General features: G+C 45.7%; 1 protein-coding gene across 3 annotated transcripts in view; it reads right to left on the bottom strand.

Moving 5' to 3' along the window:
• The window catches only part of DDX11 (DEAD/H-box helicase 11), a 40,457-nt gene that overhangs the window by 20,437 nt on the left and 7,024 nt on the right, over positions 1-12,996 (bottom strand). For all 3 annotated transcript variants that reach the window (XR_006294600.1, XM_043563348.1, XM_043563349.1), the window contains 4 exons: positions 8,500-8,748; positions 7,711-7,797; positions 7,239-7,396; positions 703-754 (listed from right to left, as the gene is read on the bottom strand). Coding sequence is in view for 2 of the 3 variants with exons in the window: in XM_043563348.1 (XP_043419283.1) it covers positions 703-754; positions 7,239-7,396; positions 7,711-7,797; positions 8,500-8,748 (546 nt within the window). In the remaining variant the exon portion in view is untranslated. The remainder of the gene's footprint in view (positions 1-702; positions 755-7,238; positions 7,397-7,710; positions 7,798-8,499; positions 8,749-12,996) is intronic.

Here is a 12,996-nt window from a genome sequence, read left to right on the forward strand (position 1 = left end):
CCCGGGAGTGTGTTGGGGGGTGGGCTGTCCACACACACCTCCCAAAGGGCTTGGAAGACAGGCGGGCAGTAAGGCAGGGGGGCACTGAGCTAAACTCTCTCTGTGCTCCTCTGAGATGGAGAACAGCGACAAAAGAAGAGAAAAATAGAGACATAATATCTACTTTTAACGGAGAAAACAAGAGTCTTACACAAATGAAACCAAATGATTTTAAACATGAGAGGTGTCAGAATCATATGTACCTCACAGAACTCCATGCCAAAGAAAAGAAAAATAGAGACATAATATCTACTTTTAACGGAGAAAACAAGAGTCTTACACAAATGAAACCAAATGATTTTAAACATGAGAGGTGTCAGAATCATATGTACCTCACAGAACTCCATGCCAATGAAAATACAAACCAGAGAAGAGGGAGCCAAAGGGCAGGGTGCTCTTGCTCTGGCCTGCCGCCCCCCCTTTCCCCAGAGAGATACCACTGGTCCATGGCCCAGAATGGCAGCTCCTGGATGCCCTGGGGCACACAAGCCCAGGCTTCACTGCCAGGAGAGACCTCTCCTCTGGGTGCCTAGCCCATCTGGCCAAGTAAGCACCGACACCAAGGTCTGGGTCTGGGGAACCCCAGGAGAGTGAGAAGCAGCTAGGGGGATACAGCCCTGGACTGGGGACCAATCCCAGAATACCCAGGACACGATGTCTTACCTTAGTTACGTGTTCTTCCTCCAGGTCCTCCTCCTCCTCCTCCTCGTCCACTCTGAGAGAGAAAAATAACACGGAACAGTCTTCCCTGGGGACTCAGGTCAACTGAGATGCACTGTACCGAGCATGTGCCATGTATGGGAACTAGCTAAACAAGTAAGCTGTTCCCCACATGGAGGCCAGCATTGCTGGGGTTGGAGCCCTCAGCCAAAGGGAGACAGACCATTCCAACAACCAGGTTCCACCAATGAGCAGGTGCTCATTCGCTCAGTCAGAGAGACACCCCCAGGCTAACACCAACCCCATCCTCCCACTGCCACTCAGGAGGGAAATGAGAAAGGGGCACAGTATGCCCGAAGCCTAGGTTCAGTGTCTGACTTGTCCCTCATCAAAGGCTACTCTGTCCTCACTGTCCACCCTCCAGAAAACTGGAATTCTCTCAGTTCCCCACAGAACTTTGCTCTTGCCACCTCAGAGCCTTGGACATGCTGTTCTCTTTGCCTGGAATGCTCTCTCCCTTCACCTCCTCTTTTACCTAGCCACAGTCAACCTTGAGATCCCCATATAAACATTGTCTCCTCTGTTCAGCCTTCTCCAACCTCCCCCATAGGCTTGGCTGGCCTCTGACACACTGCCATGGCCCCCCTGCACCTCATTCAAAATAACTTATTCTTGGTCTGTTTCCCCCTCCAGACTGTCACGTCCACGGGCAGGACCTGGGAGTATCTAGCTTCTGTGAATGCCAGGGGTCCCACCAAGGCCTTGGCACACAGCAGGAATTCCACACACATTTCCTGAGGGAAGTCACAACTGACTGCTGACTGACTGAATAAAAGATGCTGTCACTCAGAACCAGATAAATTCTTCTCTCGCCAGCACCTCAGTCTACCATTCCCAGCAATGAATGAAGAGCCCATGTGCACTGGCAGATTGGTGGGGAGGTAAATCCTGCATTACAAGGCTGAATGTTTGGTCAACATTATTAGTCTAGGTTCCTCAGAAAACACAAAATCTTTCACAGACACACTCTACCTACAGGGCCATCACTGGGATTCTTTTTACTCACCTGGCAAATTTTATTTTAAAAAAAAGCAGAAATGCTAATTGCTTTGGGGGATTAGAAGAGGAGTTATAGGGTTGCCTTCCCGGTCAATAAATAAATCAATAATTGTTCAGTCAGCTTTGTCTGAAAGGCCTTGATTTAAATCACACAGTAAGCAAACTCAACCGAATCTAGTAAGAAGCTGGACATGTGAAGAAATGAAGAGCAAAAATTTTATATTCAGAATGAGTTGTGTTCTCAGAGAGGCTCATGTCTCTTGAAATGCCAGGGCACTGGAAGCTGTAGAAATCTGCAGGATTACTGGCTCAGGCCCAGACCCTAAGTAGCACTTTCTCTAATATTCACAAACTCCACTCAAGTTCTTTCTCTTGTTCCCAGGGGCCTCTTGAGGAGAAGTACAGGAGTGGGCAAGCAGTCTTGGAGGCAGGTGGCAAAGGGTTTACAGAGCCTCTCTGCCCTTATCTCTTCGAGATAGGATGCATAAAGAGGTCTGAACATCTCAGCCCTGGGTAGGGTCAAAAGTTTTGGTTCTAATCCAGATCCCAAAATCTGTGCTTAGGGGCAGGCCTCTGAGCACCAAAGGAAAAGCCCAGGACTACATGATTTCACAGGCAAATTCTACCAAATATTTAAAGAAATAATGCCAACCCTTCTCAACCTCTTCCAAAATACTGAAGAGGAGGGAACACTCCCAAACTCATTTTATGAGACCACCATTACCCTGATACTAAAGCCAGGTAAGAACACTACAAACACAGGAAACTACAGGCTAGCATATTTCCCTGATGAATACAGATGCAAAAATTCTCAACAAGACACTAACAAACTGAACTAAATGGCATATTAAAAGGATCATACTCCATGATCAAGTGGGATTTATCCCTAAAATATGATGGCTCATCATATGCAAATCAGTAAACGGGATACATCAATAAATAGAATGATATATAAAAGTCACATAATCATCTCAACACAGAAAAAAACATGACAAAATCCAATGCCTGTTCATGATAAAAATTCTCAATTAGGTACAAATGAATGTACCTCAACATAATAAAGGCCATCTATTACAAGCCCACAGCTAACATCTGAACAGTAAAAGAGTGAAAGCTTTTGCACCAAGACAAGGAAAAAGACAAAGTTGCCCACTCTCACCACTCCTATTCAACATAATACTGGAAGTCATAGCCAGACCAATCAGACAAGAAAAAGAAATAAAAAGCATCCAAATTGGAAAGGAAGAAGTAAACGACATGATTTTATTTACAAAAACCCTGAAGATAGCACCAAAAAACTGCTAGGACTAATAAATTCAGTGAAGCTGCAGGGCACATGACCAACACACAAAAATCAGGTACATTTCTGTACACTAATAATAAACCATCTGAAAAAGAAATAAAAGTCTAACTTATAAAGGCATCAAAAACAATAAAATACTGGGGCACCTGGGTGGCTAAGTCAGTTGAGTGTCTGACTCTTGATTTCAGCCCAGGTCATGTCTCACAGTTTGTGAGTTTGAGCCCCGCATTGGGCTCTGAGCTGACAGCTCGGAGCCTCCTTGGGATTCTCTCTCTCCCTCTCCCTCTCCCTCCCTCACTCACACTCTTTCTTTCAAAATAAATTTTAAAAAACATTTTAAAAAAACAATAAAATATTGGGGTGCCTCGGTGGCTCAGTTGGTTAAGCGTACAACTCTTGATTTCAGTCAGGACATGATCTGATCTCACGGTCTGTGATTCTGAGCCCTGCATCAGGCTGTGTTCTGACAGCAAGGGGCCTGCTTGGGACTCTCTTCTCTCCCCCTCTCTGCCCCTCCCCCACTCACCTGTTCTCTGTCTCTCTCAAAGTAAATAACTTAAAAAAAAAAACAAACAAGCAATAAAATACTCAGGAATAAATTTAACTACAAGACTTTGATGAAGAAACTGGAGATGACACAGATGACAAAATGTCCCATGTTCATGGGTCACAAGAATTAACATTGCTAAAATGTCCATACTACTCAAAGCTATCTATAGATTTAATGCAATTCCTTATCAAGATTCCAATGGCATTTTTTACAGATATAGAAAAAGAATCCTAAAAATCATTAGGAACCACAAAAGACCCCAAATAGCCAAAGCAATCTTGAAAAAGAATAAAGCTGGAGGAATCACAATTCCTTATTTCAAACAGCATGGTAATCAAAACACTTTGGTACTGGCATAAAAACAGACACGTAAGACCCGTGGAACAGAACAGAGCCCAAAAATAAACCCAGGTATATATAGTAAAGTACTATTGGACAAGGGAGCCAAGAATACTCAATGAGGAAAAGATGGCCTCTTCAACATGGTGCTGGGCAAACTGAATAGTCACAGGCAGAAGAACGAAATGGAACCCCTCTCCTACACCACTCACAAAAACTAAGTCAAAATGGATTAAAAACTTAAACGTAAGACCTAAAATCATAAAACTCCTAGAAGAAAACACAGGAAAAAGTTTCATGACATTGTTCTTCTCAATAATTTCTTGGATAGGACATCAAAAGTATAAGCAACAAAAGCAAAAATAAACAGGTGGGACTATGTCAAACTAAAAAGCTTCTGCACAGCAAAAGAAACAATCAACAAAATGAAAAGGCAACCAAGAAATGGGAGAAAATATTTGCAAACCACCTATCTGATGATAAGGGGCTTATATCCAAAATATATAAGGGACTCATAGAACTCAACAGCAAAAAACAAGTAATCCAATTAAAAAATGGGCAGAGGTGGGGCGCCTGGGTGGCTCAGTTGGTTAAGCGTCCAACTTTGGCTCAGGTCACGATCTCATGGTTTGTGAGTTCAAGCCCAGCATCAGGCTCTGTGCTGACAGCTCAGAGCCTGGAGCCTGCTTCAGATTCTGTGTCTCCCTCTCTCTCTGCGCCTCCTCCACTCACACCCTCTTTCTCAAAAATAAACAGAAAAAATTTTTTTAAATGGGCAGAGGAACTGAATATACATTTTTCCAAAGACATACAAATAGCCAACAGGTACACGAAAAGATGCTCAACATCACTGATCCCCAAGGAAATGCAAGTCAAAACTGCAATGAGATTTCACCTCACACCTGTTAGCATGGCTACCGCCAAAAAGATAAAAAGATGAGGTGCTTGGGTGGCTCAGCCCATTCAGCATCCAACTCTCAATTTCAGCTTGGGTCACGATCCCAGGGTCATAAGGATCAAGCCCCAGGTCAGGCGCTGCACTGAGAATGGAGCCTGCTTGGGATTTTCTCTCCCCCTGCCCTTCTCTCCTGCTTGTACTCTGAAAGACAAGGAACGGAACGGAACGGAACGGAACGGAACGGAACGGAAAGGAAAGGAAAGGAAAGGAAAGGAAAGGAAAGGAAAGGAAAGGAAAGGAAGAAAGAGAAAGAAATGTTTGCAAGGATGTGGACAAAAGGGAACCCTTGCGCACTGTGGGTGGCAATGTAAATTGGTGCAGCCACTCGAGAAAACAGCATGGACATTCCTCAAAAAATTAGAAATATTAAGTAGCATATGACCCAGCAATCCTATTTCTGGGTATATATCTAGAGGAAATGAAATCACTATCTCGTGGAGATCTCTGCATCCTCATGTTCAATGCAGCACTGATGAAAACAACCGAAGTATCCACTGACAGATGAATGAATAATGAAAATGTCTCTCTCTCTCTCTCTCTCTCTCTCTCTCTCTCTCTCTCTCTCACACACACACACACACACACACACACACACACACACACACGGAAATATTCAGCCATAAAAAAGAAAGAAGTCTTGCCATTTGTGACAATATATATGGACCTTGAGGGCATTCTGCTAAGTGATGTAAGTCAGACAGAGAAGGACAATTCTGTGGCATATCCTAAGTGGAATCTAAAAAAACCAAACTCCTAGAAACAGAGTAGATTGCTAGGGGCTGAAGAGGGACATGAAAGTAGTCAAAAGGTAAAGGTACCATTATAAGATAATACGTTCTAGGGTCACAGCATGATGACTGTCATTAACTACACTGTATTGTACACCTGACAGCTGCTAGGAGAGCACATCTTTAAAGAAATGTTAAGTATGTGAGACGATGGATTTGTTAACTACCCTTATCATAGTGATTGTTTTGCAATGCATACATGTATCAGATATCAGATCATCATGGTATGTATCTTAAACTTACACAATGTCATAACCCAATTATATCTCAATAAAGCTGAGGGGGAAAAGAAAGAAAAGTCAGGGCAGCTGGGACGCTGAGCACCCGATGGTGAAGTTAGAAGGTGCACTGCAGACAAACTGAAGATTTTCTCCATCACAAAAGAGTCAACCAAAGGTTTCAGGCCTTGGAGTTACACTCTACACAGACATGGTGACCAGTGTCAATGAGAATGTAGAACACTGGAGTCACCTTCAGAGGAGCAGAAAACAATGCTTCCAAGTTGGGAGCCTAAGAGGGATGACCTCTAGGGGTACTTGTGACTTGAGGAAAGAACTGATATCAAAATGACTTTAATGCCCTAATGCCCAAATACAATCCTGTTACTCCCTTGTTTGAAACCCCACAGCCCCACTGCACTGAGAACACCCAAACCCTCAGTGGACCCATGAGGCCCAAACACACAGCTGCCTCTTCTTCCCCTCTCTCCCTCATTCGCTATTGCTCAGCCCCTGGGCCTTCTCTGTGCCCGTTGAACTTACCAAACCTGTTCCCGTTTCCAGACCAGGGTACCTTCAGGCTACTGACTAGACCTCTCTTCTCCCAGGTCTCCCCATGGCTCTTTCTCATGCTTTGTCACCCCCTTGGAGGGCTCTCCTAGCTTCACCTGGAGGTGCAACCCCACACGCTACCCCTTTCACCAGTTTTATTCTCCTCCTGGGCAAATGTGCTCATTTCACAGTTCTGGTGTACATTCCCCACCCCCCTGCCATCAACTACATGCAAGCTCCGGAGGGCAGGGGTCATGTCTGTCGTCTGTGGCATCTGGAGCCACGCCACACCTAGAGCAGACCCTCAAAGGTCATTTGTGCAACTAAAGCATGAATGAAAAAGGAGGCTCCCACTAGGGCAGTGTGGCCTCAGAACATCCTCACTGTCACCTTCAGTGTTTCTACTCCACCCAGCAGCTTAGGACTCACACATCAGAAACTCAGAAGCCAGAAGGCGAAAAGAACAAATTGGGCTAAGGATACGTTGATGATTTATATCATAAACCTCACAAGGTGTAGTCTAGGAGCTAAGAGCACATGATCAAGAGTGGCCTGGGTGCTGGGTGCAGGTCCCTGCTCCTCCCCTTCCTAGCCCTGTAGCCTAAGGCACAGCCCCCATTTATGAGGAACTTAAGGGATGGCATTCCATCCCTTCAGATGTCTCATGAGGGACACAGCAGGCTGCCTCTCTCTAGGCACAGGAGCTGCCTCCCTGGGAGCCCCCATGCAGACCAGCGCAGGGGAGGTGGGTAAAGGAGAAGCACCATCTTACCCACGAGCTGCTCCCTTCTCCTCATCGCTCTCGTACTCGGCGAGGACCAGCTCCTCATCCCCACATACCAGCTGCTCTAGGGGCTCGGTCCCTGTTCCTTCTGCTAGCATCTCCCTGCTGAGGTGGAGGAGACGCTCCATTTCTTCTTCTTCCCGTCTCTGTGTAAGAACATTACAAGTGGGACAGAGGAATCTCAGTACGGGTGCCCCTGCCCCCTTGACGGAGTCAGCCTCGAAGTGGCTACCACCAAGGACAACACACATGCCATTTCCACAGGCCTCGCTGTCCTACTGGTATCTCCACCCCAGGCATCAATACCTCAGCTCAAGCTGCCAGCTTCTGGGTGATGAGGTGGGGGTCAGGGCAAGAATACTGAGGTCCTGACCACTCACCCAAAGGAGAAACTCCGTGAGGCCCCACGCAGTGGGACCGTGCCCGTACACCATCCCTGCCACTCCGAGAGGACACTCACCATGCGCTTGGCTGCATACTTGAGCTGTGCATTGTGACGGATCTGCTGCAGGCGCTCTTCTCGCTTCTTCCGCCTGACCTGCTCCTCCTACAGGGTAAAGGAGCCACACGGGAAACTCCCGCAGGAGGCCCAAACCAGGCCCTCCTTAAAGAGTTGGGGCTCGGCCTCGTGCCTCTTCACACAGGGCGGTTCTCCCTTCCATGGGCAACTCTCAAGGGTGCAGCAGCATCCCTGACCCTCACTGGGTACCAGCCCTATTGCTCACTGCAGGTCTACACACTCCCTCCTGAAGCCACAGACTCTCAATCAAATTCATTCCCTTAATGGAGTTTAGAGCCACTGAACCATGTTGCCAATAGCAACAGTGAGGTTCTTTTTCCAGGTGGGTAATGAATGGAACTGCCAATCCCTGGTCTAGAGAAGGCCCACTGACATCAGCTTTAAAAAGACAGAAAGCGGGATGCCTGGGTGGCTCAGTCAGTTGAGTGTCCAACTCTTGGTTTCAGCTCAGATCATGATCTCATGGTTCAAGAGTTCAAGCCTCGTGTCGGGCTCCGTGCTGACAGTGCAGAGCCTGCTGGGGATTCTCTCCTCCTCCTTCTCTCTCTGCCCCTCCCCCACTCTCCCTCTCTCAAAAATAAACAAATAAACTTTAAAAAGACAGCAAGGGCACAGTACCACTGGCTCAAGAAGGCACTGCAAAGGAGAAGGACACACTCATCAACACCAAATTACCACCCAAACACTGTTTCCTGGATCATTCTCACCTCCCGTCACCCTAGGGCTCACCTTCAGCCGGTCCACCAGGTCCCTTTCTTCTTTCTTCTGCACAAACTGAGTCACCCAGTCAGGCTCTCCGGCAGGCCTCAGGGTGTCTGGGGTCTCTTTGCAGGAGGATGAAAGAAATGGGGGCTGATCCTTCCCATCACTTAAGGGGACAGTTCCAGTTTCAAGGAGACATGCTTCTTCTTGATGTTTCTTCTGTTCAAAGTCACGGAGCCAGGAAAGGGCCCCACAAATCAGACTTAAAGATTTTCCCTACAGGAAGAAAAAGGTCTTCAGGAAAAAAGAACAAAAATTAAAGCTTTCCAGATGATGTTTCCCATTTCAATAAAGCCTTCAGGGAAGGTCTACCTTTAATTACTAGAAGGTAGTTTAAGACCGAGCTGGGAAAGGGCAGGAAGGGAATTAGCAAAAGGGTAGCCAAGGAAAATATGAAAAAGGAAGAAATGAAAATGAAATTCATGGTTTAATTATACAGCTCACTGTTCCTAAAATAATTTAATGTGGCTTATCAGGTTACATATAAATACCGCAAGTTAACAAAATTAGAAGGTGAAGAATTTGGAGCACCTGAGTGGCTCAGTAGGTTAAGCATCAGACTTCAATCGGGTCATGATCTCACGGTTCGTGAGTTCAAGCTCCACATGGGGCTCTGTGCTGACAGCTCGGAGCCTGCTTGGGATTCTCCCTTTCTCTCTGCCCCTCCCCCACTTGTACTCTTGCTCTGTCTCTCTCTCTCAAAAATAAACATTAAAAAATTAAAAAAAAAAAAAAGGTGAAGAATTAGATAAATAGCCCCCAAAAAGAATTTAGGCCAAATAATATATAACTTGAAATCCTATATCCTCACTAAGGGGGAGCCACCTTGGGCTCTCCACTTTAATACAGCCCCATGAGTCCTGGTCTTCAAAACACTTTAAAAGCAAACGAATTGCTCTGGAGAACACAATTCTTTACTTAAAGACCAGAATTTTCCCTGTGGGTTGAATTGGGACCCTCCGCCCAAACTCTTGTGTTAAGTCCTAACCCTGAGTGTCTCAGAATGTGACCTTATTTGGAAATAGGGTCACTCCAGATGTATTTAGTTAAGATCAGGGCCCTGATCCAGTAAGACTGGTGTCCTTACAGAAAGGGGAAATTGGGACACCAAGGCATGCCCAGAGGGAAAGCGATGTGATAAAACAGAGGGGGGCAGGCCAGAACAGTCTCTTCTTTCTCACCCTCAGAGAGACCCACCCCTGCCCACACTGTGATTCTGCATTTCTGGCCTCCAGAACTGTGAAGAGGAAGTTTCTATTACTGAAACCCCCAGCCTGTGAAACTCTGTTACGGCAGGGGGAGCACTAACACAGTCCTTCTGGGAGTCCGCTGACATGGGTTTCTTAAGGCTGCTTCTTCTGGTGTCCAAAGGGCAGTTCAGTTCAGGCAAGTCTCTACAGGAACCTACACGTTCCAGGCAGGCAGTCAGCTCTCCGAGCCTGCTTAAACTAGGGGATCCCAGAGTACCCAGAGGGGTTCTGAACCTAATTTGGGCTTAAACGAACTATAGGTAAAATGCACAGGTGTTCAGAGATGGGGAAAGAGCAGAGCACAGTGGCTAAGGCTCCAGAGTCTAGGCTGCTGGCCAAACACTGGCTCCTCCACTCACCAGCTGTGACCTGAGGCTAACCTTTCTAGGCTTCTTTGCTCCACACGTACAAACATGGGAAGTTGGGGAAAAAAAAAAGGTGGGGAGGGGGATAGTAATAGTACCTTCCTCAGAGAACTGCTGCAAGCATTAAGTTCCTACCCATAAAGGTTAATACCTACAGGGGCACCTGGGTGGCTCAGTGGCTTAAGCATCCGACTCCAGCTCAGGTCATGATCTCACAGGTTAAGCCCCGCATTGGGCTCTGTGCTGACACCTCAGAGCCTGAAGGCTGCTTCAGATTCTGTGTCTCCCTCTTTCTGCCCCTCCCCTGATTGCGCTCTGTCTCTCCCTCTCTCTCAAAGATAAATAACATGAAACATAACATCTCAAAGATAAATAAACATGAAAAAAAAATTTTTTGAAAGAAAAAGGTTAATACCTACCTACACTAGGATTATAACAATACGTGGTACATAAGTAAGCAGCTGGAGTTTTTTTTTTTTGCTATTATTAAGTAATAATAATACAATTATTACTGTCCTAGATTAAGAACCTATTTCATCAATTCTTGAAAGGCCCTATGATAGAATGGCACTTCTAACATATCTATGGAAAAGCCCCATATATACCATTTCTCTCAGCTTTTGAGAAATACTGAGTGGCAGAGACTTCCAGACAGCACTCCCCAGCAGGACCTGGAGAGCAGCCATTCTGTACTGCCAGTAAAATGGGGAGCTACTGCCTTTAGCCATCACCTGGCTAGCAGCAGGTGAGACATCCCCCTGTAACAATGGCCCAGGGGCAGACACCTGGTTAGAGAGCCAGCACTCTCCACTTCAAAGTGAGCTGAGGAAGTTCCTAAGGGGAAGGCCAAAGTTATCCTCCAGAAACAATTGTGAATACACTCTAACACAAAGAGAAAGGAGAACTAAGGTCCTGCAATTCTATACCTTCTAATAAGACAGCAAAAGTATTAATCAGAAAATGTTAAAAGGATGTATGACCAAATGCTTGCCTCAGTTATGAAATAAATCTAATAAAGTACCCACAATATACCTAGCTTTGAACAATGTTATTTCCTGGGGTTCCATCCAAGATATCACAGTCATAATGTTACACAAGGCACAGGGGGCACAAGGTCAGAAGGTCAGCACAACATGGTGGAGTCATGAAAGGCTAAAAAGGTGACATGTCCAAGTTTAGTAGGCATCATGAGGACCCAAGTGGGGAGGTGGCCACCCAGGGCAGAGGCCCAGCAGGTGAGGCCTGGCATGTAACAACATGGCGACAGGAGAAAGAGCTTACCAGAGGTGAGATGCAGACAGGGTCAGAATGTGATGGTAGCTGAAGACACAACAAAGATATGAGGACCTGGAATCAGAAACATCAACAACAAAGGGCTGAGAAGAGGAAGAGGATGTACGGAATGGGCAGAGGGCTGAGATGGGGACCTGAGGCCTTCAGATTAAACAGGGAAGAATAAATACATGCTCTTCTGTGTTCTTTTCTGAAACACACTAAATTTACACCAAAGGAAGAAGAGGCTTAAACCCCACAGAAAGAAAGTGGAAGAAGGGAGAGTAACAAGTTTTAGGAGAGATGAAAAGCACAGAACTGGACGTGACAGAGTAAAGGACTGTAAGCCTAAGTGCCTGCAGAGATCTTCTCTGCAAAAGATAGGATGTGCACCCTCTGGAGGAGCTAAGCCAGGAGGGCCCCGGAGATAGCAGGTCAAGTGAAGGGTGGGGAAGGGAGTTGAAATCAAACCAGGACACTAAGCAAAAAACCATGCACCTGAAGCCACTTCCCCAGGACACCCTCGACAATACTAACCATCAGCCTAGGACTAGAAGGCAAGAGTTTAGAGGAGCCTTCTCTGGAAAAACTGGATGGCTCAAGAGAAATCACACAGACACTGATCACTGGAGGCCCCAACAGAGAGGCCAGTTCAGTGGTCCACAGCCAGCTTGCACCACAGGCCTGTCCGTCAGCCCTGCAGTAGCTTTTTCTTGAACACCAATAGAAGACAGCCAAAGATCACCAGACAGTTGAGGAAAGCCTCTCAACAAAACACAGAACCAAAACTGGGGGAGGGAGGAGGCTGCATGACAAGATGATACGGGGGGGACAAAAATTCAAAATACTGCTATAATTGATATCCTCACAAAGATATTATTTCCATGAAACAAAAACAGGATGCTATTTTTTAAAATCAAAGAATAAGAAAAGTTCTTGAATATTAAGGCTAGGATAATAAAAATAAACTGAATAGAAAGACTGGACAGCAAAGTCAAAGAAATCTTAAGTAGAATTTAAAGCAAAAAGAAAACAAAACAAAACCCAACCAGGATGCCCAAAGAGATGGGCAATTAGAAGAAAACATAATTACAGAATTAACCAGCAATTCCAAAACTCAAAGAATGGGAGTACCAGGAAGATTATCAGATGTGAGAAAATGTCTCAGAATGGAAAGATAGAAGCCTCCAGGTGGAAAGAGCCCACCAAGTGGCCAACACAAGGAACTGAACACACACATCCGACCCATCAACATGAGATTTCAGAATATAAAAGATAGAGGAGATCCTGAAAACTTTGGAGGATGAGGTGGGTCAGGTCACCACCAAGAACTGGGGTGCAGGTTACACGGGACTTCTTAGTAGCCACAATGGAAACTAGAGAGGAAAGGGAGTAGTTGTGAGGGAAAAGTGTTCTGCAGCTAGAATTACATACTCAACCAAACTATCAGTATCAATCAAGAGAAAGGCAGATTAATACCCTTTCAGCAAGTCTCAAAATCTTACCTCCCATACAACCCTTCAGGAATGTTCTCTACCAAAACAAAGAAGATAACGAATCCAGGAAACAAGAGACTC

Source organism: Prionailurus bengalensis, chromosome B4, assembly GCF_016509475.1.
Source record: "Prionailurus bengalensis isolate Pbe53 chromosome B4, Fcat_Pben_1.1_paternal_pri, whole genome shotgun sequence".
Taxonomy (NCBI): domain Eukaryota; kingdom Metazoa; phylum Chordata; class Mammalia; order Carnivora; family Felidae; genus Prionailurus; species Prionailurus bengalensis.